Raw genomic sequence first — 27,020 nt, 5'->3', positions numbered from 1 at the left:
ACTCAGAGATGGTGAATTGTTGAAGCCACTCTTGCCAAGTGACAGGCATATTTCTGAACTCTCCATGCTATCCAATAATCACTTATTATAAAAGAAATGAATGTCCTATATGTACACTGCTATTTTTACTATTTTAATTATTTAAAGTTACAATCTTTTATTTTTTTTCAGTATCCTTATTAAGAATCATGTAAGTTTACAAATTGCAATTGTTTTTTAATCCTATAAAAAAAGTAAATAAGCCACAGGGGGAAAACTCCCAAGCTTCATTATTTCTGCATAAATTAGCTCTTAAAAAGGGTACAGGACTCAAATAAAAATATAATAAAAATGCAGATGTTGAAATATTCATTCTAACCTATTAATAAATGAAATATAAGGCTATACCTCATCAAGCACTTTACCATTATTTTTACGATAAAGAAACTCATAGCTTTTATTCATTTGCTTCATTGTAACAAATTAGAAAAGGTTTTATAAAGTACTGATAAAGATATCAGGAAAAAATAATATTTCTCTATTTTTTGAAATTTTTTAAACAGTTAAAATTTTAAATTTTAAAATATTTTAAGAGTTGGCCCAGTGGTGTAGTGGTTAAGTTCATGCGCTCCACTTCAGCAACCTGGGGTTCATGGGTTCAGATCCTGGGCATACACCTACACATCCCTCATCAAGCCATGCTGTGGCGGCGTCCCACATATAAAAAAGAGAGGAAGATGGGCACAGATGTTATTAGCTCACCAACAATCTTAACTCAAGCAAAAAGAGGAAGATTGGCAACAGATGTGAGCTCAGGACAAACCTTCCTCACCAAAAAAAATTAATAAAAAAAATATTTTAAAAGTTATAATCCTAGAACAATAATCTCAGCATCAGAAAATTTTATCTACTATCAGTGCACTATAGGTAAGGAAATATCTGTACCTGGGCTGCTCCTGTAATCATATTTGGAATGAAATCCTTATGGCCTGGAGCATCCATTAATGTAATAACTTTGGTTGTAGTCTCAAACTTTGTCATACCAACATCCATTGTCACTCCCCTTAAAGAAAACACAGAATGGTTAGAACACACTATCTAAATAATCAGTGTTACGGATTCAATTATTTCATACTACAGGATAAATGACAGTCTAAATTCTTAAGTAACAATGGAAATTTTATTATATAGTCTATTATTTTGAATAATTAGGCTATCAGTTGGGGCTGGAATTTCTGCTGTCATAGAATCACAGCTGGATGGTTTTAAAATAAGGTTGTGGATGCAACAAAAGTTTAATCAAAATGATAGATATTTCCCATTTCCTTCTTTCTTTTTTTGTAAGAAGCAATGTAGATTGTGAATAAAGACAGACATATGGGGACACCTCCAGAGGAGGAACAATAAACACTGCACACGAGAAAATGAAGAAGGACCACTACCAGGAGGTAGTTTTCTCACCTTATGTTTATGCTTTACTAACTACAGAAATAAACTTATCAAACTTCCATTAGCAAGGTTGGTCCAGTATCTTGTTACACATTTAGAAAACAAGCAATGCCAAAGGAGATGCCCAATTTTTAAAATGGAGAAAGATGAACAGGAGTTTGTTTTGCATCCCATTTCATCCTACTTGGAGACCAAGGTAGTACCTCTCCCTAGCCACAAAAACGTCAATTCAGATTCTAAGGAAGCCCACGGAGGCTCCACAGAGGCACCGAGTCATTCTAGACCCCAGCAACTTTGAAGGGGAGATCAGGTGGGTGACACACTAGTAACTGTTCACCCTGGTTTGCCCAGGAGAGCCCGGAGTAATGAATGAGCACTCCCTTTTACTACCAAGCGTCTCGAGAACTACAACGATGAATCATGTGGTCACCCCAGCAGTGAGGCAGCTGTGGGCCACTGTAGTCAGTCCTTCTAGTTTACCCTGAAACCATGAGCCACTGAGTTTGCAAAACTGATGCTTAATTCTCTTCAATAATACCCAAACGATTGTCTTTAGAAGAGTAACAAAACGAGACTTATCCTGAGCTCCTCCCTCAACTGCTCTGACCAGAATATGCTCCTTTGGCTCAGCTCTGGTCTGGATTTGTAACCCAAAGGATACGAAAACATCACTTATTTTACTAATTTCTGTTCAACAAACAAGCAGAACAGAGGATTTACAAATATTTAACGCTGTGGGATGAGCAACAGGGTATATTTTTAAAACGTTATTAAGAAACACAAAGTGTGGTGAGTTAAAACTCCCATTATGTATCTGGAAGTTTCTGCTATCTACAGAATGAAGGAATATTCTAAAAATTGCATCACGCTAAGCAATAGGGAACTAGCAGCAGCAAAAATATGACCAGTAACCAGCAGATGTAGTATTTAAAAAAAGACAAATTATTGATCACTCTAGAAATAAGACAGATTATTAGCTCACTTGCCAGCTCAACTCACATATTAAGTAAATTCAAACAAGTCATTTGAATTTAAATTATACTGTTCTCAAGCTCTCTACCTACTTAACAGATGACAAAGAAAACTAAAAAAGCCATATCTTTAATAATCTGCTTGGTAAGTTGACAGATGGAAATTATTTAGTTTTTTAATATTGGTATCATACCAAATTCCACTGTTTTCCAATATTAGTTTTCCAAAAATCTGCAACTATCCAACTAATTTTTCTTACTAGGTTGGAAAACAAGCTTGTTTTACCACATAGAATAAAAATGACACCTACAAGGAAAAAAAACCCACTATGATATAAATTCCTATTTATCAAAAGAGCTAAAGAACACTGTGACCCCCTTTATTGAGATCACCTTATATATTATAACGTAGCATATCCAAGACTCCAAGAAAATAAACATATGCATTAAACGAAAGTATGAAAATCCGAAGAGATTCTCTAATTGTCTTCAGAATGAAGACATCGGGACACAGACTCATCTCTTTGTCGACTTGGGGCTTTTGGAGGACTTCAGTCTTTAGAGTCATTACTGTGACACCGTTGATTTATCTGCCGCTTCACTGAATTATTAACGTGTGCTCTTTCCTTCCTGACAAAGGCACCACTGGCTCCCCATCCCTAACAGTTCTAACGCGACATGCAACCCCACTCCAAAAAGACTTGCAGAGACACACTCTTCTCAGCCAGAGGTACAGGGGTAGCTGTACTCTCCTGCTAGAATCTTCCTAGGTTAGCACTGAACACTGACAGACGCAGAGGGACTAAGTGCCTGGACTAGATCTCTACGGCAGGAAACGGCTTTAATTACTTGCTTGTTGACTCTGTCTCATAAAAGCACAGCACAGACAGCATAAAAGCGGTAATTTGGATTTACTGGTCATTTTGATTGCAGACAGAAGATGGCCTACTGCAAACGTTACCTTCCCTTTATAATCCGAAACGAAATTAAGAGTCTTAATCAAGACAATCCGACACAGGAAGCAAACAGCTAAAACTTCTCCCATACAACAATCAGCTGAAGGTTTTTACTGCTTTTTTGTGTATGTTTTTCCATTTTTTTGATAAACATTCTTTTAAAACTATTCTTACAGAATTTGGAAGAGTAAAACACGCATGTAGATTACAATGAAAAATACGATAAAAATGTTTCCCTAATAATTGAAAGCTTTTTCTAAAAATAGTCTCTACAGTATTGCATGGTACATCTCACACATATTCAACACATATATATCATTTCAAACCAAAAACTGTGAAATAGAGTGACTACCTTTCCCTCTCTTCGCCAGTCTCATCCAAGACCCATGCGTACGCAAACGAAGCTTTGCCAGCCTTTTTAGACTCCTGTTCATACTTATGCATAATTCTTTTGTTTACATTACCCAGAAGATAAAGCATATGGCCCATCAGAGTACTTTTCCCAGCATCAACATGACCTAAGGAAAATTGATTCAGGATTAATACCAGGCACAATTTCCAGCTGTTGTTCACATTGAGGCATTGCCTGAACATGTAATGCAACAGTTCATGTGAGCATTTAGAGTAATAAACACCAATTTTTATCAAATGAGAGGTAAAACATCTAAATGGAGAAAAAAACAGCACGTCTCTTTAGAGATGGGGGGGATTTCCCTGGTTTTTGGAAATTAAAATTGTCAACAAGACATGCCATTTTCAAAACATTCACAAAGTGAAAGTGCCACAGCCATGTCTGACGACCTCCTTGGTCACGGGCATCACGGCACCCAGGGTGACAGGGAAGCATTACGGTGCAGTCTCCTGGTTCACGTGCACGAGGCCCACACAGAGACTCAGAGTGGGACTCGAGCTCCCATGCCACCACCAGAACGCTGTCAGGCTAACGCGGAGCTGACGGACAACCAGAGCAACAAAGGGCGTTACCAATGACCACCAGGTTGAGGAGCTGCTTCCCGCCTTGCCGCTTCTCCAGTTCAGCCTTGACATCGATTTGCTGCCTCAGCCTGCTGGACTTTTTCACTGGTGCTGGTGCTGAACTCTGCTCTTCTGCTGCTTGAATGGCGTGGGATGGAAGAGCTGATCTAGAAACGGTCTCAGGAACATCAGAAGAAGCAGCATTGCTGGCATCTTCACTAAGAAGCCCTTTCTGAGGTGTGTGGAAACTATGACCATTTTCTTCAGCAGTTACTCTATGAAAAGCAGAGACAGGAAAGAGTGTTTAACCAACTTGACTCAAGTCCTACAACGCCAGAGGCCAGAAGCCATCTCTTTATATTTCTCACACTTGCAAGCCAAAAAGGATCCCCGTGGTGTGAGGAGACATTTTTGTAAAAACTGGCACCAAATGTATTCCTGGAGATAAATTAGTATTAAAAAAGAAAACAGTTTTATCCCTAACTCATTCTTCCAACAGGACAGAGACTTACGATCTTTTTTGCTCAAACACTGTCTTTAAGGGAGCTAACTCTAAATGTCTACATGTTCTTAATGCTTTGGGCAAAGAAACTTCAATTCATTAATTCAACAAATACTTGATTTACTAAAAACCACAACATATACCAGGCACTTATGCCGAAAAGAAAAGAAGATACAGAAATGAGAAAGTCACCTACTACTCCCAAAAGCTTACCATCTGCTGAGCGACTCAGACACGTAAAGCGGAAACAAGACCACCTAGCCTAACTTATTCTCTCTTTGACAATGAAAACGCCTCCAAAAGCAAACACTGATCCTAGTTCTTCACTAGCTCTTTGACTCTTTTCCATGGAAACTACAGCAGCGCTGGCCCATGGACAGCAATAAACAATGCGATCTCATCAACCAGATTACGATAGGCCTTACGTTTCCTTCCATGACTTTAGATAAAGAGAACTACGACAAAGAACCAGTGACACTGCAAGTTATTAAGAATGGAGCTCCAACGCAATGTGGAGCTGGCAGAGAACTACATACGTAAAGCAGTTTATAAAAGTCACTTAAGATCGCAGCATAACGGAAATGTTTAAGAATAGTAAATCTACTTTCTTCTTGCCACTTTAACAGGTTCGTTGTTCCTTCTCAGGGCATTTTTATATGCTTGACACTGACCCTTCAACCTATACCTCAGGAAAAAGTCACATTGGTTATATTTGAAATTTCATGAAAAACTTCAAATCCATTGCCATCTTATTTTGCTTTTGCAAATCTCCACTAACCAATTTTGGTGTTCATTTTTTAACACTGCTTAGACAGATTAGCTTCATCTCAAATTACAGGGAAAACATTTTAATAAGTGTAAACTGTTCTCGTTCTTTAAAAAAAATCCCAATAGGCTAAATTAAGTGAAATCAAACTTAGACTATAATTTGTAAACATTTATTGGAATGACCACAGCTTGTTCTAAATCCAAAACATGACAAATTCACATTTAGAGGAGTTAAAAACAGTACAAATTACAATAAAAGTATTCAACCAGAATGACGATGTAGGTTTGGTTCTGATCAGACCTGGGAGAAGTCACAGTCTCTGGCTTCAGATCGTTCTGTTTTCTGTTACAGAAGCTCTCAGAAAGCTGGCACTAATTCCAACACAGAAAACAGGTAAAAGCAAAGCCCGGAGAGGGGATGCTCAGGATGGGAAGGGATTCACAAGACGTGCATCTTCCTGGATCACTGCATTCACAATTCAGCAACAGGAAAAGTCTGCTGTTTTCTCTTTCATGCTAACATTCCCCGCCAAGTAAATCTTGCGCAAAGTGCAAATTAGGTCACTAAATTCTACAGTGTTAGAGGGAAGTGACTAAAGTAATCGGAAAAGTATCCCAGATAAGTCTGTACTTAATAAAAACTTCTACATATTATGAAATAAAAGTCAACATTGAGATTTTGAAAATCTCTAAGATGAGGTCTAAAAATGACCATTCCAGGTCCAGGGCTATAATTACTGACTGGTATCAGGTGCTTTCTGATATAATTTTGTAAACTTATCTATTATTATAAAATGACTAGTCTGGTTTTTTTCTAAACCATCTTTCCAAAAGTTGGAATATTTCTACATGAATCTCAAGGCTTAATCTTTCTGTTTGAGTTATTTAAATGGTACTGGAAAGCTAATAATTAGATTTAAGAGGTCAATCACACTACTTCTTCTCTGTGCAGGGTTCTAACCATTTTTATTTATGTGCATTTTCTAGAGAGGTATCTACTATCTCTTATATTCATGAAGAAAGAGATTGCTGTCTCAGTTTCTTCCAAGCAATGCACTCTATTCTTTTTTTACAAGCTGCCATTGGGAATCACACTATGTAGAAATCTATGCTACTGAAATCTTGACTCAAAAGTATTTCATCATATTTCTCTGTGCTTTCTTGAGACAAAATCAGAATGACAGCCTAAGTATTATCCCTACTATAAATTTCCTATAAAGATATTTAATGCAAATACAGCACGGTCCTCGAGCAATACTGTGCATTTCCGAGTATCCTGATCTGCACCTACAGACCTTTCACATTCTGATGACTTCTCTCATAGGTCCACAGGAAAATATTAATTCATAGGCTGTTATTTAATCTTTATACTATTTCCAAGTTTATTTTTAAAATAAAATGTATTTCCCCAAGGACTCTACTCCATAAATATTAAACAACTATTCTATGAAAGGAATACAATGATGAACATTAATGGTCTCTGTCCTCAGGAAGCATACAGTCTTATTAAGATTCTAAAAGCCAGGGCTGGCCCCGCAGTCGAGTGGTTAAGTTCGCACACTCCGCTGCAGGCGGCCCAGTGTGTCGTTGGTTCGAATCCTGGGCACGGACATGGCACTGCTCATCAAACCATGCTGAGGCAGTGTCCCACATGCCACAACTAGAAGGACCCACAACAAAAAATATACAACTATGTACTGGGGGGCTTTGGGGAGAAAAAGGAAAAAAATAATAAAATCTTTAAAAAAAAAAAAAGGTTCTAAAAGCCTTGCATTACATCTGTAAAGTATAGAGATAGGTTTTCAAGAATTATTTACTTGTATTTACTATTTATTTTTATTTCTTGATCATTTATTATTAATCATTTTTATAACTATTCACATAGATAACTATGCATTTAGTTCTAATAGGATACATTAATTTGGGATCATTTGTATGTTGCTTTCTAAGACTTCTGAAACCTTTGGCATTGAGACTATAAAATCCTTAAAACAAGGAATTGTGCATTCTATTTTTTTTCCTCACAATGGAAATGATCCCATAACAGGATTAAGTGGCACTAAAGACGTGAGGATAAAAAAGGCATTTATGATTCTGACAACCCAATCCCAATTCAAAGAGAAAAGACATACATTCAGCTTTTTGCAACTGAATCAAGACTCAAAATTATTTTAATGGGCTAAAGTTACCCAATTTAACAGTGAGCTTTTTCATTCATCCGATCATTTGAGTAGTGTACCCTGAACACCTGCTAGGTCCTAGACACGGAGCTCTTTCCTCACTGAGCTGGAAACCTAATGAGTGAAGTCTTGCTTCTATAGATAAAAAACAGAAGTAGGTGATCATTAAGACTCTTCCCAACTAAGACTCACTCTATTTCCATTACTTTAGATAGAAAAATGTTGTAAAGGAGAAAAAAAAAGCTGCTGAATTTATATTCTTTGAAGTTTTAAAAAAACCTCTCTATTGTTTACATTGGATAATAGTGTTTCTTATCTATCTAAATGGCAGACAAAACATATATAATTTATAAGTAATAGATTTAGGGAATGACTGAAAAATCTGAAAATTTTGAAGAGGTTAAAAATTAATGTTTTCAAACTGTGCTGTTAAACCTCGAGCAATCCACCTCCCTTATCTATAAAAACTCTGGGGAGACTTCTTGAGACTGTGACAAGAAAGAACAAATGTATGACTTATTATCATTTTTCACTAGGTACTTAAAATTAGAGATGTGTTTCATTTTATATTTTATGTTTTTGTTACACTGATATGTTTTATTCAATATGAAAATCTGAGAGTTTAGAGACAATAATTAGTAAAAAAACAATTTAATTAATGATTCCATAATTCACCAACTACATGTAATTCTCAAAAGCTGCTTACCTACGCCATCTAGCGACATAAAGAGTCATCTCACAGGGCTAGATTTCACAAAATCATAGGTTTTTTATGTTAAAGTAGCTGTAAGTAATTAATTTACAAGAGGAAATTAATAGTGAGATGGATTAACATACACAGATAAGTCTAGAATCAAGACTGATTTTTCATCCCCTTCTCTTTGCACCATGCCACACTGAGCACTGTTGATACTTCAGTGCTAACAATACAGGATGCAAAACTGAAATAGTCTCTTTCTTACAGTCTAATAGGAGACAATACTAACTTTTTTTTTAAAAAGCGGGGGGAGAGGGGTTAAAACCTTACCCAGGCACTTCAAATCCCATAGTCTGCTTCTTTCCAGACACAGTCATTTTAGCAACTTTTGGCACAATTTCAGATTCACTTCGAGATGACTGGGAATCTATTGATTTTCCTAATTAAAGAGTAAGATATAAAAGGCTAATTAATTAAAGCTGATTTCTAGAAACATATATTACATATTACAAATTACATAAACATATACTATGATAATAACCTTTCCCAGAATTCACGTCTTAATAAACACATTCTTTTCTCTAAAAAAATATAGTAAAACATTAAAATGCTGAAAGAAACTTCTGCCACCCTATTCTGGGAAGTCCCCTATTGTCAGGACTTTGCTATGCTTAACCTTCAACAAATCTCTTCCTAATTTTGAACTGACTCTTAAGTTTCAGTATTAAGAGGTTGCAAGGTGGTTTCTGCACGGAGCCTTGTTCTGACAACACACTCAGGCCTCTGTATTTCCCTCTCCTACCACGCCCTTTCACAACACTAAAATTGTTTGGTCAGTTAGCAGATGGCTAAACTATTTTTAATCCTGTGACACCTATAAACTGATGAGCAAGTTGAGAGTCTGCTGAATTGTGCTGGACACTGCATATATTCTACTTGCACACAATACTAGACTTAGGGAGGCATCTGATAACCATAAACACAAAGAACATTGGAGAGGAGGCCAATGGAGAAAAAGTAAATGAAGAACATGGAGGAGGATAAATTATGAGCTAGATCAAAGTAAGGCTTTTATGCATTTGATCCTTTAAAATTATATATGTCATTCATGGAATTCTTTAGAATGCATCTTTATAATTTTCAGGAAGAGTACCATCAGGATTGTGTCCACATAAAACTACAGAAACTGCACGTGCTACACTGGTAAAGATATATACAGAAATTACTTTCAAAAATTAGAAGAGACAAATTAATGTACAGAATTCATTCAAAATGTTTGCTATTTGCCTACTCTATACCAGACAGTATAGTGGAAATGCAATGAACAAAAGCAAACAAAATCCTTGTGCTGAGAGAGCTTACAGTCTGGTGGAGAAAACGTATGAAGTGATCACACAAAAAAAGGAAAATTAAAACTGTTATTAGTGTTATAATTTGTATTTGGTGCCATCAGATTGGTAATAGGGCATATGGATTAGGGCACTTGCATAGGAAAGTGAGAGTTGAGCAACGATGCAACAAAGGAGTAGGAATCACCTAAACAGAAAGAGAACAGCACTGGGAGCAAAGTGGCTTGTGCAAGGGCCCTGTTGCAGGAGGCAGTACGGCACTGCAAAGGGGGGAAAAGCAGAGGGGAGAGGGCACAGCAGTGAAGCTGAAGAGGGGGCGGTGGCCAGGTAAGATTTGAGCCGAAAGCCACCAATGTGACGTAAGCAAGCGGGGGAGGGAGGACAGAGTCAAGCTCAGGGAGAGGTCTAGGCTGGAGGGCACATTTATGAGCCATCAGCACACAGTTAGTAGTTGAAGGCACAGACATAAATGGGATCACCAAGGGAGAGGAGACAGAGTGAGAAGAGAAATGGTCCTAGAACAAAACCTTGGGATAATCCTACATTTAATTCCAAGGTAGAGGACAAGGAGGAGAGCAGGGAGGGTACTGACAAGGAAGCCAAGGGAAGAGAGCGCTTGACGAAGCTAGCATCACCAGGGTCTGAGGCCACTGATTGGTCAGGTGAGAGGAGGACTGAAAATGCCCACCCAGTGACATGATCCCTTTAGACAAAGCTCACTGGTAGAGTTAGCAAGAGCTGTTTGAGACCAGCAAGGGAGGCAGAAGTCAGAATGGGTTAAAAAATAGAAGGTGAGAAAACAGAGCAGCAAGTCCATGTCCATGATCTTCTATCCATTATTTCAAAAGCTAAAAGCTCTGAAAAATTAAGGATGTTTTGTCTTGTTTTGTTTAATAACTCATTTGGAAGCAAAGGCTGACCTGGACTGACACAAGGCTATTTGCAGTCCTTATTTGTTCCATTCGACGTGAAAAGCTATACATTTCAGCACAGAAGGAACAGCATGAAGATTACAGGGTGCTGCCCCATACCCCACTGGGGTCATCACACCACAGATGGCATGTACATGTATCACTTTTCCAAATCCAAAAAATTCTGAATTCTGAATCAAATCTTGTCCCAAGGGTTTTAGATAGGAGATTGTAGATGTGTACAATTGACTTTAAAAAGTCTGGCTGGAAAGGGAGGAAGGTAGTAGAATGGTAATAAAGGGAGTGTGGGATCCACTGATGGAAAAGATAAAATTCAGAGGGGCTGTTTGAAAATACTACGGAAAGATCATTTTAGAATTTCTGAGAAGGTAGAATGGGATGAGACAAAAAGCACAAGTAGAAACTGAACCAAGACAGGAGAAAGGCTCTTTGATGGTAACAGAAAGCAGATTTGTATGTTGAGGAGCTAGAAGATGAAAACTCCTAATGGTGAGCTTCTATTTTCTCTGTGACATAGCAGCTGGTTACCTGCTGAGCTGAGGGTGAACAACAAAAGTAAACAGACTAGTGAAGCAAATAAAATTTTCAGTAAATGTTGCACAAAGGAGAAGGAGGTGAACGTAAAACAATTAGGAGGATTTTCAATGATACTGAGGGCCCACTTAGGATGTGTGATAATGAATTCATCGTGGACCCCATCGACCTTCCTATGGGACTTTCCCCAGCAATGTGCAGCTCTTCAGAAGCATGTAGAGAAGACGGACTGCTCCATTCAGGGGTAAGAGACGCAAGGAAAAAGTAGAGAAATGAGGTAGTGAAGGTAGTGGCAAAAAGGTGTGGGGGGGAGTTACTGAAATCATAAATCCGGACATGAAACTGGGTTAAAACAATGACAAAAGAAGAGTACTACTGCACTGGGAGAAGTAGGGGTCTGCAGGTCATGGAAAGGCCACGACCCGAGAAGCCCAAGTTGGCGGCTGTGCTCAGAAGGGGATGTGTGAGCTTGTGATTCTGAAGGAGGGGAACTGGACGGAACTGCTGATGAGAGGTGAAGGTCACTGGAAACTGATGGTCAAGGAACTGAAAGTCCAGGAGCTGGACTTGTTAGTGTTTTTCCACATCAATGCACAAGTTATGGTCATCAAGAGCTTAGGGTGCAGAAGAAAACTGTAAGCCAGCGCCCAAGTCTTTAATGCATGAGGACAAGTGGCCATGAGGTTGTTCAGAAGACAACAGCAGTGAGGACTAACAAAAGGTTGGTTCAGGCAAAAGACAGGAACATCAAAGGAACAGAGATTCAAGGGAAAAAGAAATGGAGGAATAATAGTTTTAGAACAGGCAGCAAAGAGAACAAAGCCAAACTTCCAGACGCTGAGGTCTGAGAGGAGATAAATGAAGCAAGGCAAGAAGTGGAAGACACCAGGACGACAGATTGAAGAAGATACAGGGATTTGCTTTTCATGAAAAAGCTGTTCCTAAAGTTACAGGAAATGCAGAGAGGAGTGAGTGAGGGGCAGGAAGGAGGAAACTGAGAGCATGATGATGACGGGGGTGTGTGTGTTTGTGTGTGTGTGGGGGGTGTGTGTGGGAGGGTGGGGAGGACATTCTGACCGATGACAACAAGGAAGAGAGGTATGGTAGATTTGGGCCTGTCAGAAGAATAGGGAGAGAGAACCATCAAGCATAAATAATATGTCTCAATCCAGACCACACAGGACTAATTCCTACTTCCCATTAAGATTCATTTTAATGCCTTCCAACCATTTTGCATGTAAAAAATTTCTTGACCCATTTATACATTTACTACGTTGAAATACTATAATTTTGACTTTTAAAAAAAAGTAGGTGGGTCACAAAATAACATAAAAGGACACTAAGCATAGAGAAAAACCACAACATGACCCTGTAATATTTTTGAGGATGCAGCAAATATATTACTTTTCATTTCTGGTGATTCTTGTCTGTAGGATATCAAACCTAAGATGCAATATTTCAAAAATTTGGTTAAGTGAAAGGTTTTTTTTTGAGGGAAAAACTCTAGTATTATGGTTCTTAAATCTTTTTATTTTGGTCAGATACTCTTTGAAAAAGGTAACAAAAACCATGGGAAACTCTTGACAGGCAAACGCACCATACACACAAAATTCTGCATGCCATTTCAAGGAGTTCAATAATTCCAACTCGAGAACCCCTCCCTTGAGAAATAACCTTAACTAAGGCTATTTTGGAAATATGTTAATTCAATTTGATGTTGTCCAGCCAAACAAAAAGAGATACATTCAGTAAACTTTCCACTGAGCTGTTGTTAACAGCAATGTGATGGATACTTCCGCTTATCCAACCACATTACAAACTCCCGCTCATAACTAGCATCATGCTGATGGCAAGCAAAATACACTGACACAGGTCAGAAATGAACTAATAGCTAAAACAACAGTCATGGATCAATAAGAGATACATATGTCAGTATTCAAATCCATCGCATAAAAGTATAAAATCTTTACAGAATTCCCCCATCTTCCCCAACCAACTAGAAATTTATTCACTGTATAACAACTGCAAGAAATTGAGCATTAAATTTTCAGAAAGTCCCCCAAAAATAGTGGCATGGAATAAGTACTGAACAGAAAAAAGGGAGCTGGATTCTGGTTCCTGCTCTGGCACTAATTAGCTGTTACTCACTTTACAGCTTAAGTAGTTCATTTAATTTCACCAGCTGTAGTTTTCTCATCTATATAATGAAATAAATCAAATGATTTTAGTTCTGTGAACATGTGTGTCTATGACTCTAACACTAAGACATCCTTTAAACCCAACAGCCTACTAAGAGGTGAAAGTAAAACGTACCATTCAAAGGAAAACTATCAACGTCCTCCCCTAAGTGATGTAAAACCCACCCACCAAATCATGGTCACCCAAAGACATGCACTTAGGAGATTCACTTTACAGATTACAGCTCAGTCTCCAGGAGAATGGAGAAGAACTGATCACCATTTAGATTTTTCAATTGATGGAAATAACCGCAAGTGGCAAGGTCTGCACTTAATCACCTCACCTACCTGTCCAGTTCACCTTTCTCCTCCTCCAGCCTCTCTAAAGCAAAGCCTTCTTTCGTCCCAGGGCTACCCCTTGATGGGCTACTTCTCCAGGGCTCCACTGTTGCCATTCTGAGGCTAAAATCTAAAGCAGAGACTAGGTTTTCTCTTGAACATGAAATTATCCAGGTCTCTTGCCCTGAAGACGTTTTCCAATGTATATTCCTTCATAAAGATTCAAGGTTAATCTCCCCAGCCACGCAATTGTCACAGACTCTTGCTGATTTTAAATGAAACCCTCGGCTTCCACATCCACATGATTCACCCTCTTCTGACTCAATCCTTCAGTCTGTAAGCACACTCCATATTAGACCACTAGCTCTTTGAGGGTAGAAACTGATCCTGGTATGTTATGTATGCAAGTTCACCTAGTCCATAGCACATGGCACAGTCCTCTGCCCATAAGCAATCAATAAAGTGTTTAACAATTAACTCCTAAGGGTTTAAACTTGGAAACCATGAGTTGCTCTCTATTGTTTTTGCAAGTTACTTTAGACCTCCTCTTCAGACAACAGCCTCCTCAGTCTACTTTCCCTTCCTACTTCTTGCACTTAATACCAGCCCAGCGACCTCCTAAAGTTCAGAGGTCTGTGTTCTGGAAAGCCAACCAGGCACATGCCCTGGGCACTCTGGTACGCTCTCCTGCCAGGCACTTTACATGCTCTTTTACCTTCATAACCACCATGCGGAGTGGATATAATTAATCCTACTTTTCTTTAGACACTGAGGTTCAAAGAGATTGACTTGCCAAAAGCTACACAACCTTGACCTGTGACACAGTTAGATTAAAGAAAAAAGATATGAATCATATGGTGGCTACTGTCAAAGAGCTTATACACTATTCTGAGACAGTTATAGGAGTTGTGGAGATGAGCTATAGAGACAGTGAGTGGGAGAAGGCAAAGTGTGTACCTCAGTAATTATGGAGACTTACGTGAAATGAGATTTGACCTGACCCCGAAACATAAACAAAGAGGAGGCAAAAACAACAGGAGAAAAGGCATATTTAACGGTCAATGAGGCAAAAATTCTGAAGACTGGGCAGTGATCAATAGACTTTTATAGTAAGACTATATAATTGAGGCTTTGAACAACAAGTCTTTTCAAAACAAAAATCTTTTACAGACTTATTTTCAAGAACTCTATTTTCTTCACTTAATAAGTAGAAAGTGTAAAAGTAGTACTGAATATTCTAAATTAGGAAGGATAATTACTGACACTGCTCAGAAACGTGGAAGGCCAAATTAAGATTAGGTAAGAGAAAAATCATAGAAACTTCTATGTGATAATGATTTCTCCATAAAATATGCCACCATGTCTCATCATTCCATAATTCCTTTACTTTTCCCAAGCCAGTAATGAGGCATCGCCCAAGCTTCAGTAGTAGGATGCTATCGAAACTCTGCAGATATCTTCCACTCCGGAGAAATTAATTCTGATTAGTCTAGTATGGCTAGAAATATAAGACTTTGCCACCAGAAAATTCACAGGACTTGAGTCTTGACCTAGTCATTAAATCTTCCAAAGACTGAGTTTATCCCATCTGCAAAATAAGGACAGCACCTAGCTATACCGTCTACCTCACAAAGATGCTGGAATAAATATGATTCATGTGAAAGCATTCAACTATAAAGTTACAAAATATTCTGAAACAAAACTCATCAGACCTTTATTGTATGGAATTATCTCATCATTGTTCATATAATAATATCCTTGCCGGAAAACTCTTAAATCAAAAACAACTGCTTAAGTTTGTGGTCAGTATATGTTTACTGTAATTATATTTAGTTTGACTGAACATTGCTGCGCTCATTAACCTCTCTTTTAAAAGGTGATTTCAGGTGACCATAGGATCAAGAAGTGCTAGAATAAACATGCACCTAGTCATAGATGGACTGCAACATAAAAAGTGTACCTTACCCTGGCTTGAACCACTTTTTTTTAATTTGCTTAAGTGTCATGCAAGTAAATTTTAAGAGTACATAATAAAACAAAACGAATAACCTGGTAGTGCAAAATCCAATGAGGCTATTTTAGGGGGAAACGTGACTAGTCGATGTTGAAGTAAATCCGGAAGAGAAAATGTGACAGAATGACCAATAAAATTTTTAACTAAGAATAATGATGGGGACCTGAACTACCAGATATCAAGACCTCCTATAAAGCTGGAGTTTATAATGTGGTAAGAAGAATATAATGTGGTAAGAACAGCTTGATGAATCTGAAGAGAGGATCTGCAAATGGTCCAATTAATAGGAATATATTTGTATTTGTTATACATAGGATAAGAAATGAGAATACAGAAAAACATATAGGAATATGTGCTATGAAGTTATAAATAGAAATTCAGTACATGCAAAGAGGTGTCTCAAATCAGTAGCAAAAAGATAAGTTATTCAATATTGTATTGGGAATACCGGTTCTCCATTTGAGGAAAATGCTCTACCACATGTCTATGGTGTATCATGTATAAATTCTTTGTTGATTAAAGATACGAACATAAAGTAAGACGAAAAATATAGAAATATATGCCCAATCTTCAGGTAATGAAGACTGACAAATTTTATATAAAAATTTTAAAACTTCTCCTTGATTAAGGAGGATACCACATGTGAACATGAAGTATGTGGGGAAATACATACAAACGGTTTCTATGCAGTAAAAGAGCTCCTACAAACCAATACACTGTGGGCAAGAACACAGGCTGGCACAACCTTGGCAGGGAGAAATTTGATAAAATCAAAAATTTCACTATATACAATATATTTCTGGGAACGTGTTCTACAGAAATAACACTACTGTGCAACAATATATGAACAAGATTGTATACTGTGGTGCTGCTTGCAATGGCAAAAAATTGTAGCTGTACATCAATAACGGAATGGTTATAAACAAACTGATGCTTCAGATATAAAAGTAGTCAACGTACATGCATGAAAATCATGACGTTATGGAAAAAGCAATTGCAATATTATATAGCACAGATGCTATATCACTGTTATTGGCATTAAAGAGTCCACACGAAAGTAAGGAAAGTTTTAAAAGTGGATACTCGGGGCCAGCCCGGTGGGTGGCGCAGCGGTTAAGTTTGCACATTCCGCTTCAGTCGCCTGGGGTTTGCCAGTTCGGATCCTGGGTGCAGACCTATGCACCGCTTGTCAAGCCATGCTGTGGCAGGCGTCCCACATATAAAGTGGAGGAAGATGGGCACGGATGTTAGCTCAGGGCCAATCCTCCTCGGCAAAAAGAGAAGGATTGGGAGCAGATGTTAACTCAGGGCTAATCTTGCTCAAAAAAAGTGAATTAATTAAAAAAATAAAAGTGGTTACTTTTAGAGTGATATCAGGAAAGACAAGAAGTGATTTTCATTTCAAAATTTATATATTTCTATGCTACAATGATTACATAGTACTTTTATAATTAAAAATGTTTAAGTGAAAAGCATACATGTTAAAACAAGCATTTCAAAACACTAAAAACTTCTTTCTATAATATTCCTCAGAGACTCTCTTGATTTTTCTTAGAATTTAGTAAAGTAAAAACCTACTCGGCAATAACACTTAGAACTAGCATGCCACAACCCAACTCTCTCCAACAATGATCCAGAATACAACATACTACTGAAAATATTTACCGAAAAGTTCACGCTTTGAAACAAAGGTACAAAGGTCATCCACTCAATCATTCAATGACAATCTTATATTCAGGATGCTCTAGTAAGGCTGTAAGTAACGCTCTAAACAGTTTGGCCTTTTCGTGTTAAGTTAACGTTAAAATCAGTAATTCTGACTTGGTTTAATATTTGCATTTCAAAATCTCATAAGAATACATATAGTTAGAGGGTAGCAGTTAAATTATTCTCTGCTTAATAAAAGAAGCTTCTAACACAATTTTAATTTCCAGTGGAAAACTAGAAGACGAGGCTAGTCTCCTCGAACAACAAACACCTTAATACTATCTTCTTCACCTTTTGCTTACGCTGATTTCAGGTGGGAAAAGGGTTATTTAGGTTCTAAAGCACACATCATAGTACAACACTATCAATTTTAGGTCACACATGACAGTCCCAAATTCTTGAAAATGATATCTCCAGACCAAAATGATATGTCTTGAAATGATATGCTGTCCTAAGATAGCCTATATTGTTTTCTGTCTGTATTATAAACATCAATAGGAAAAATGTGCCTTACCTCTCCATCTAACCTATGAGCACCAGAAGGGTACTTCTTGATATTTTCCACAACATCCAGTCCAGTGCCTGGTACATCCTAGGCACTCAAATATTTAGTAAGATTATGTAATTTTATATATGGAAAGAAGTAATATATTCTCTAAGTCAGTGATTCTCAGCTTGGGAGGAGAAACCGGATCAAAAAACACAAGGACATTCTTGCCCCTCTCCCTTTGAAAATCACTGTCACTGGCAGATACTGAGGCTAAGAAGAAAGTGTCATATCTCTTGGGTGTCCTGGGACAGAAGAATAAGAATGACTTATCTAGCATAACGCTAATTTTATAGATGAAGAAGTGAAGTTCATGTAAGTTAAACAATTTGTCCAATCCAGTTTAACATTCTTTGCAAATTATACCTTCCTACCTCTCACTGACTCGTTTCAGGTTCATAACATCTTTTTAGATGTTTGAAGATCTGCCTCAAATCAGGAAACTAGTTCAGATGACCTTTTAAGGTTCCTGCCCTCATAATCCTATTTTTAAAAATAACTACTTAGCCTATTCAGTGAGATTCTCTCCCCCACACATATACATCATAAATCTCTAAATGATATCAACTGTAAAATTTCTGAACATTTCAATACTATCATCCACACCAAAGAGGGTACTAGTTAATGAAAACCATCATCTAGGAAAATAATATTCTTAAATCCAACCACAATCAACCAAGGTTTTCATATGAAATCCATAACTAAACATGAGAAATATTACAAGGAACGTTTTTTAAAAGTAAGCTTGTTTACCTGATGGCATTAAGTAATTTCAAATTTGAATAGTACCTATAAAGCTGTGAGAACACCAATACAGCAAGTAGTTTTTGTTTTAAATTAAAAATGCATTCTATAATTTTTTAACCAAAGTTTTAGAAGTATTCTCTGAATCAAACTGGGATCCAAAAATTGATTCCATATTTTAAAATGTGTGTGGAGACAGATAGATAAATATAGATATAAAATGAAAAGAGGAAAAAAAATAGGATACCAAATTGTATGTACAAACCTCAATGACATAAAGAATAAAAAGGAATAGGAAAAAAACAAAGTGAAGTAGGGCAACACACATGACTGCTGCCTCTGGCTAAGAAAATCATGAGTGACTTTTCCCCTTTTTCTACATTAAGAATATATGACTTTGACATTGAGGAAAACAGTAAGCTAACCCTGATTTGAAAGCTTTCAAAAGCAACAAATAATTTTTTATTTATATGGTTAAGAAAGAAACATTCAAAATAAATTCACAGCAGATTCAATGTAAGACAAATACACAATTTAAAGTCATTCAGATCAAAACACCTTGAGTTTAAAAAACAATTAAGGTTACTTAGAAAAAAAAAGTTTTCCAGGTAACTACACTTTTTGCCATCAATCATACTTTTCCTATGAATGTTTCAATATGCTAGTACTTACAGGCACATGCACAGAAAAATAAGATTTTCAAAATTTCAAAGAAAACACTATTAAATTTTCAATGAAAAACAACTACTTCAAATTTGAAATCACTTCACTGAACCTGACTACACATTCAAGTTCTAGTTACCAGATGTGCATTCAGACACTACACCAGCGAGGCTACAGAGAATAAATAAACCACTTCCTCCAATGTTACAGCTGCACTGACTGCGATTTATTCAGCAGGAATTCTTTTTCACTTTAAAACGTCCTTTGTAGCTTAACTAGCCTCATTAGATCCACCATGCAGGATACAGAACCATCTCCTAGGATACAGAAGAAAAAAACTTTTTACCCCAAAAGATTTCTTGGGACCAGATTTCAACTTTCTATTAATATCATTCAGCCAGCAATTTTTAAAAATTAAATGACTTTAGATGCACCGATTTCAACCTGTATATTAGACTGGATTATATATCTTGAGGTAGTAGCCACAAAATTTACAATCTTAGACAATGAGTTTAAACTATGATGATACGACCATTCCAAAGCGAAAAAGAATTCTTCCTACTTCAAGAGTTAAAACATAAAGGCAGTACTATTAGTAATAATTTTCCTTACAAAAAAAAAGAGAGAGAAGCCATTTACATTTTATTTGCAAATATTTATTGCTGTGAAAAAAATTTTGTTTGTCCTGTCCTTAGGCATGAGGTTATCATGGGCAAAGCTAAGAATGTCTATCTGAGAACCACTTCAACAATACAGAAGAATCTAAATTTAATGAGCTCCTACTATATGCTAAAAAATGCTATAATGGCTTAATATTTAATGACTTTAACATTTAACATCACAACTACCCCAAATAAGGACTACTCTTATCCTAATTTGGCAAATGAGGAAACTGTGACACAGGATGTTAATTTGCTAAAGGCACACAGCTAATAAGTGGGGTTCAGCTGGACTATAAATCCAAGCATTTAAAAGGCATTAGATATCATTAATATTCTCATTATTTAGGTGTCATTTACAGTTAGTTCAGTGACTGTAAAATGCGCACACATGCACACATACATAGGCCTACACAGATTCAACCTAATCCTTCTTTCAACCTAGTCTTCAATTTCTTTCCTCAATTCTACCTTTGGGATTTTCAAGAATATGATCTTAAAGGCCAGAAAAGTCTACTATACCTGAAGGACCCTACACAAATTTAAGTTTTAGAAGGATAGACAATAGGCCATATACTATCTCCAGACATGATCTTGAATTCATATGTGGGACCAAAAATCATTCCTAAATGGTTTAAGACGACTTGGTCGTATCCAGTATTATCCAATGTTCATAAATAAATCCATAACAATGAATGGAATGAATTTTGAGCAATTAGTAAAGGGAAGGAAAAGGACCCTAACACTGTTTTATAGGACATGGTAGGTGCTGGGTTAAGGGATAAACCACCCTAATACTTTGCGGTTCATAATATAACTGTCATTTTAAAGAAAAAAACAAATCTCCAAGGAATCCAGTAACTGTACCAAGGTCATGCACACAGCAGATGACAGAGCTAGGGTACAAAACAATACTGACCTAACTTGGGAGCTACCATCCCCTTCTACTGTACCACACACTGCCAGTCCCAGCACACGAGCTGAGGCATTTTTAAAACTCTACTCAAAAGCTGGGAGAAAATCAAGTTCAGCCTTTCTTTATATACTATACAAAAATAAATTTTAGAGGAAGTAAAAGTCTTAAACGTGAAAAATTTATATAATAATTATCTTAAAAGAAAATTTAGAATATGTATAAACCCCAGAGGTTGGGGTTTGTTGTTTTTTTTTTAATCCAAGACTGGAAACTGATAACTTATAAAAGACAGAAATAGCAACATAAGGCTTTTGAATTTGTCTACAGAAAAAAAGATCACAAATAAAGAGAATAAAAAGACTGGAGAAATTATTTATAATGCATATGACTAATAAAAGGTTAACATCTGTAATATACACAGACTTCAAATTAACAAGGAAAAGACAACTCAATTAAAAAATAGGCAAGGACATAATTAGCAATTCACAGAACAAGTTCAAATTGCAAAAGAATACATGAAAACATACTCAACTTCATGAACAGTCACAGAAATGCAATTAAAGCAGTAGCAGTGAGACATTAACTTCTTGTCGTCAGATTGTCCAAAACCAAGAAAAGTAATGACAGCTACTGCTGGAGGAAGGATGAACCATAATACTTTTCAGAAAGCAATGGCCTTTATGTTGAGAGCAAACAAAACGCCTTTCAACCCAGCAATCCCACCGCAGAGATCTATCTCACAGAATCAAAAGCACTAGTTTGTATGGATATGCACAAAGATGTTCTATAGAGAGCACTGCTCATAGAAGCAAAAACTGGAAATAAATGTCCTTCAACACGGGAAATCCTGAATAAATTGTAGCACAGCCCTTCATGCAATATTATACAATCACCAAAAAGAGTAAGGTGGAACTACTCTAGTTGACAGTGCATTATGAAATAAGGAAAACAAAAATTATACTACCTCTTCTTTTTACAAGAGTAACAAAAAAATGCCTATATGCATGTTTATTTTTATATACGATTATGTGAAAATAAAGAAATATACTGAAGAATTAGGGGCTGGCCCCGTGGCCGAGTGGTTAAGTTCACGCACTCCGCTGCTGGCGGCCCAGTGTTTTGTTGGTTCGAATCCTGGGCGCAGACATGGCACTGCTCATCAAACCACGCTGAGGCAGCGTCCCACATACCACAACTAGAAGGACCCACAACGAAGAATATACAACTATGTACCGGGGGGCTTTGGGAGAAAAAGGAAAAAAAAAAAAGAAATATACTGAAGAATCTATATCAGGCTGTTAAAAATGGGTAAGTGGAGAGAAAGAAGAGAGGTAATCTCCCAAAAGGGCTTACAGAAAAACATCATGAATGATTTAAAAAAAAAACCCCGAAAGTTAGTGGAAGTCATTTAAGCTCCTCAATTCATTAGATTTTAATACAATCACTTTTTAACAGCACTTGTTCCTTGGGTGGTAATGAAAGAACACTGCATTCCTTTAAATTAAGTGCAGTTATCACCTGTCCAGCATCTTCTATGAGCCAGACACTGTGCTAACTGCATCACATGGGTGATTTTACTTCTCACACAAACTGCCGAGTTAGGTACTATTTGCTCATGAATAACTGCTATTTTAGACGTTGCCGACCTGTAACAGCGTGCACAATGCACCATGGATACAATTTTCAGGCACACACAGGTGACTGTCATCATAAGTCCCAAAAAACTGCATAATCCACCTTTGCCTTTTATCCACTCCGTTAATGAATGAAAACTTCACTATGAGTATAAAATCCTCCAGCAGAATATAATTATTCTTTATAAAATAAGGCTATCAATGTCATTACAACTAACAATTAAATCTAAGAATTAGTATCATCTTTCCAATTAAATCTAAGAATTAGTATCATCTTTCCAAATCTTTCTATAATCTTTCCCAAATCTTTCACAATATGTACTTAAAAGCCTTAAAAACACCCATACCTTTTTACCCAGCAATACTACTCTAGAAATGTTTTATAAAATAATCGGAAAAAAATGCACAAATGTACAAAAATATTTACTGAAGCATTTTTTTGTAATACAGTGAAGAACTTAAGTTCCTATATCAGGTCTTTGGTTAATAAAATAACAGAGCACCATAAAACCAAAATTTATTGGCATACAAAAGAAGGCCTATGGGTGGTTGCTGGGCTGGGGGAGGGAAAGATGGAGAGTTGTTGAATGAGTATAGAGTTTCAGTTTTGCAAGATGAAAAAGTTCTGGAAATTGGTTGCACAACAATGCGAATACACTTAACACTACTGAACTGCATGCCTTCAAAATGGTTACAAGGTAAATTTTGTGTTATGTGCATATTACCATAATTAAAAAGAAAACAACGAAGTAAAAAGAAAATTTTAGGTTGGTCTGTAGCACATGATAAAGTTAAAATGTTTTAAAAAATGAAGTGTGGCCCTATTTTTTTAAAAAGGACTAATATCCCCTATATGTAGAAACACACACACAAAGTATAAGGAGGAGGACTTTGGCATGAGAAGCACCCTGCGCTGACTGTTGGTTCTACCCTTTACTAGCTGTGTGGCCTTGGGCAAGATGTTCAGCCACTTTTGAGCTTCAGAGCCTCCAGCTATAAAACTAAGATAAAAACAGTCCCTACTCTATCTGTGATTGCTGTGGCTATCACATGAGAGAACACATACAAAGAGGTTAGCACAATATTTGGTGTGCAGTAAAAGTTCAATAATACTGCCTACTATGTTGCTTAAGTGGATCAAAATGCTAATGGTTCTAAATTCTGAATAATGGGATGAGGTATGTGTTTTTTCGTTTCATGGCTCATTTGACTTTTCTAGTTTTACTGAACAAACACACTCATTTATTTAAGCTTGTGCTTAAAAATGGCACCAAGCCAGAAACTACAAAAAAATTAAATTCTTCAGAATTTTAAATCAAACAGAACTGCTGCTTAAGTAAGGAATCGAAGACCATAAAGTGACTTAAAATTAAATACACTAGAAAACGACTTCATTTCTTAGGATTGCTAATTTGCAAGGATTTAGAAATTGATACCAATTCTCTATGTATGAATGCGAAAGTCTCTTAGTTAGGTAATACTAGCAGAAAAAATACTTAAAAGTAATTTTTAAATACCTCCATAACGATAAAACTCGTTTCTCTAAAGAGGAATTTAATTTTATCCTTAAGACACTTATCAACCAAACAAGGTTAAATTATAACGTAAAATGTGTTGCAAGTAATATATACAAATAAAAAGGGCGCTGGAGTTCAAAAGAACTCAGTTTGAGTTACAATTTGCCTCTTGACACCCATGCAAAATAAGGCAAATTTTCTATTTTATATAAGCCTCAGTTTCTTCTACGTACCTCACAGATTCTTGTAATAATCAAATAAAATATATGAAAGCCTGACACATAATTTACCTTCATTTATTAATTCGCTTCCCTATCTTCCCTGGGAGGTTGCAGCTCCCAGGAAAGAATACACAGATCCAAACCCACAAAAAAAAACAGGTAACCTGTCCAGAGGGAAAACATCTGGCCATATTCGTGCTTCTACTAAATCAGACTTGGTCCCCGAGGGGCTACTATCCAGTTCTGGGGAAGTCTGTGATTTAATCTATGTCCCCAACGGCTACCGCAATTTTCTGATAAAAAGTGAATATGCAATAAAATGCTGGCAAAACTGAATTTTATTTGTAGTTTCCCTCCATTCTATCTCTTGCTAAAATACTTAGCAATGTTTAGCACATATCAAGCACTCAAAAAATATTAGAAGGATTTATAATTGCCTTAGATTGAAAAAGAAAGTATAAACAAACATATGTAACCCGATTATAATTTCTATGGTTAACAAAAAGCAAGGTAATTAGGATTAAAAGAAACTCTGCATTTAACATTCATGCAATTCTTATATGGAATTCACTATTCATGAAGAAGATAAGCTGTTTTGAGAGTCTAAAGCAAATTATTTTTAAATTAAGCAATTAGTGTTTCAATTTTTCCAGTGTAGGTGTATATACAAAGAGAATCGTAAGACATATCTGAGAACATTCTGAACTACTTAAGTTTTTTTCACTGAAATAAACCACTTCCTTTCAAAAGCCCACATAATTTTAAAGCAGAAAGCCAATTATTTCTGAAGTTTTCTGTACAAGTATAAAATTCTTCTAATTGCTTGAATAAAATTACTCAGTGGTGGATAATTAGTAACAAAAAATTTTCGAAGAAATATATACTTAAAAGGGACATCAAAAAAACTGTAAACATGCATATTTTAAACTCCCTACAATAAAGAATTAAAGTAAAGTGTAATATACATTTTAAATTACTGAAAAGTTCATATAGGTTTAGAAGTGTTCATACCATCTCATATTAATTTTTCTTTGCAATGCAGACTTTTCAAATTAATCACTGGATTTACTTCCAGGATAAGGATAAAATCTCCTAATACGTTTGACTTGAGAAAGGAGAAAGAAAATGTTATATCTCCTCCTAAAAAATCTACCGTCACTCTCTCTCCCATTTGGTCACTCAGGTAATGTCGAAGAAAGACACAAATACAGCACAATAACAAGTAGCAAGTGTTTCCAGCTCTGCTTTACCTTTTTTTAATTTCTTGCACCTTCTCTATGGAACAATTTGCCATTAAGACTCAAGAATATGATCATCATCTGAGTATAGCTATAAATAATATTTTATAGATATTCAAACAGTAGTATACAGATATACTATATGAAGTTTGTTTAATAGACTATTAACACTACAAAACTAGCAAAACAATGCTGGGGGTAAATAGGCTTTCTTTTCTAAATGAAAACTTCACCTGAAAGGAAAACCAGGTGAAATTCAAAGGGAAAAAAAAAGTGATGCACAATATGTTTCTAAACAGCATGGGCAAACCAATATTACTTAAGGCAAATCTTATCAAAAATAGTAGCTCAACTAAGTACAGGTTCAAAGTATATTTCTCCAAAGCCTTCAAAACTTTTAACAACCAACACTCTTCATCTGATTAATACAAACAATTATGGGCTACTTTATTTGTGAGGCAATGGAAATATCAATTTTAAGAACTGTATAAAATGTTAAATTTAAATTACACATCATTCTTTTTCCAGATTTTTAGATCAACTATTTTTTTCTTAATGCTTACTGTTTTTTTAGATCAACTATTTTTCTAAAAGAATCAAAATAAACCCAATGTTAGAAAAAGCCTCAATAAGAGTTAAACTTCACTCACACAATAATATTGTCAAAAACTATTTCTCTTCCAAGTTAGGTTGACTAATTATAAAATTTTAAACCATAAATACTAAGATTTTTTCTGCCAAGAATTTTCCTTTCAAATACTACTACTATATATATTTCAATTTCTGGATTTTTTTAATGGAAAAACAATAAGAGTCTGTGTTACTCAGTTTTATAATTTTGGGAGTTTTTCCCCCTTGGTAGGTTTGAGGTGGCACAGAAAATACCGTTAGAAAACTAAAAGATTATCCCAAGATTTCACTCCCCAAACATATACTCTTTTAGCAGTCCATTCATAGGAATATACAATAAAATAAAACAACCACCTATTCTAAGGTTATTTGTGTTTGTTACTGATGACTTTCAATATTATGTGTATTAACAAAATGAACTAAAATGTTATCTAAATTAAGGAGAAATCAACATTTAATACATTATTTTAGAAATTAGAGCTCCAACTTATTACCATGATAAAAGGCTAATTTTCATATAGGTATTAAGTTCTCATTCCAAAATTCAAAAAATACAGAAATACTAAAAAATTCTCTAAATCAGTAATAAAAGCCATTTCCTTTTAGACTGTTCAGTGGTCTGTCATGATCAAGTCCACTTGACATGGACAGTGGAATCACACCCAAGTGTCCAAACCTTTGGAATAAAGCCTGCCATGGCACATAGCCAGAAAAATTATTCA

At 36.2% G+C, this 27,020-nt stretch overlaps 1 protein-coding gene across 3 annotated transcripts in view; it reads right to left on the bottom strand.

Moving 5' to 3' along the window:
* HBS1L (HBS1 like translational GTPase) overlaps window positions 1-27,020 on the bottom strand; it is a 77,379-nt gene that overhangs the window by 23,771 nt on the left and 26,588 nt on the right. For 2 of the 3 annotated variants that reach the window (XM_046674966.1, XM_046674964.1), the window contains 4 exons: window positions 8,808-8,916; window positions 4,340-4,605; window positions 3,708-3,873; window positions 925-1,042 (listed from right to left, as the gene is read on the bottom strand). In XM_046674966.1, coding sequence (XP_046530922.1) covers window positions 925-1,042; window positions 3,708-3,873; window positions 4,340-4,605; window positions 8,808-8,916 — 659 coding nt within the window. The remainder of the gene's footprint in view (window positions 1-924; window positions 1,043-3,707; window positions 3,874-4,339; window positions 4,606-8,807; window positions 8,917-27,020) is intronic. The other variant, XM_046674965.1, reaches the window with a different exon arrangement.

The sequence above is a fragment of the Equus quagga genome, chromosome 11 (assembly GCF_021613505.1).
Source record: "Equus quagga isolate Etosha38 chromosome 11, UCLA_HA_Equagga_1.0, whole genome shotgun sequence".
NCBI lineage: Eukaryota > Metazoa > Chordata > Mammalia > Perissodactyla > Equidae > Equus > Equus quagga.
The sequence above is the reverse complement of the archived record's forward strand: the minus strand, read 5'-3'. Positions and strand labels throughout refer to the sequence as shown.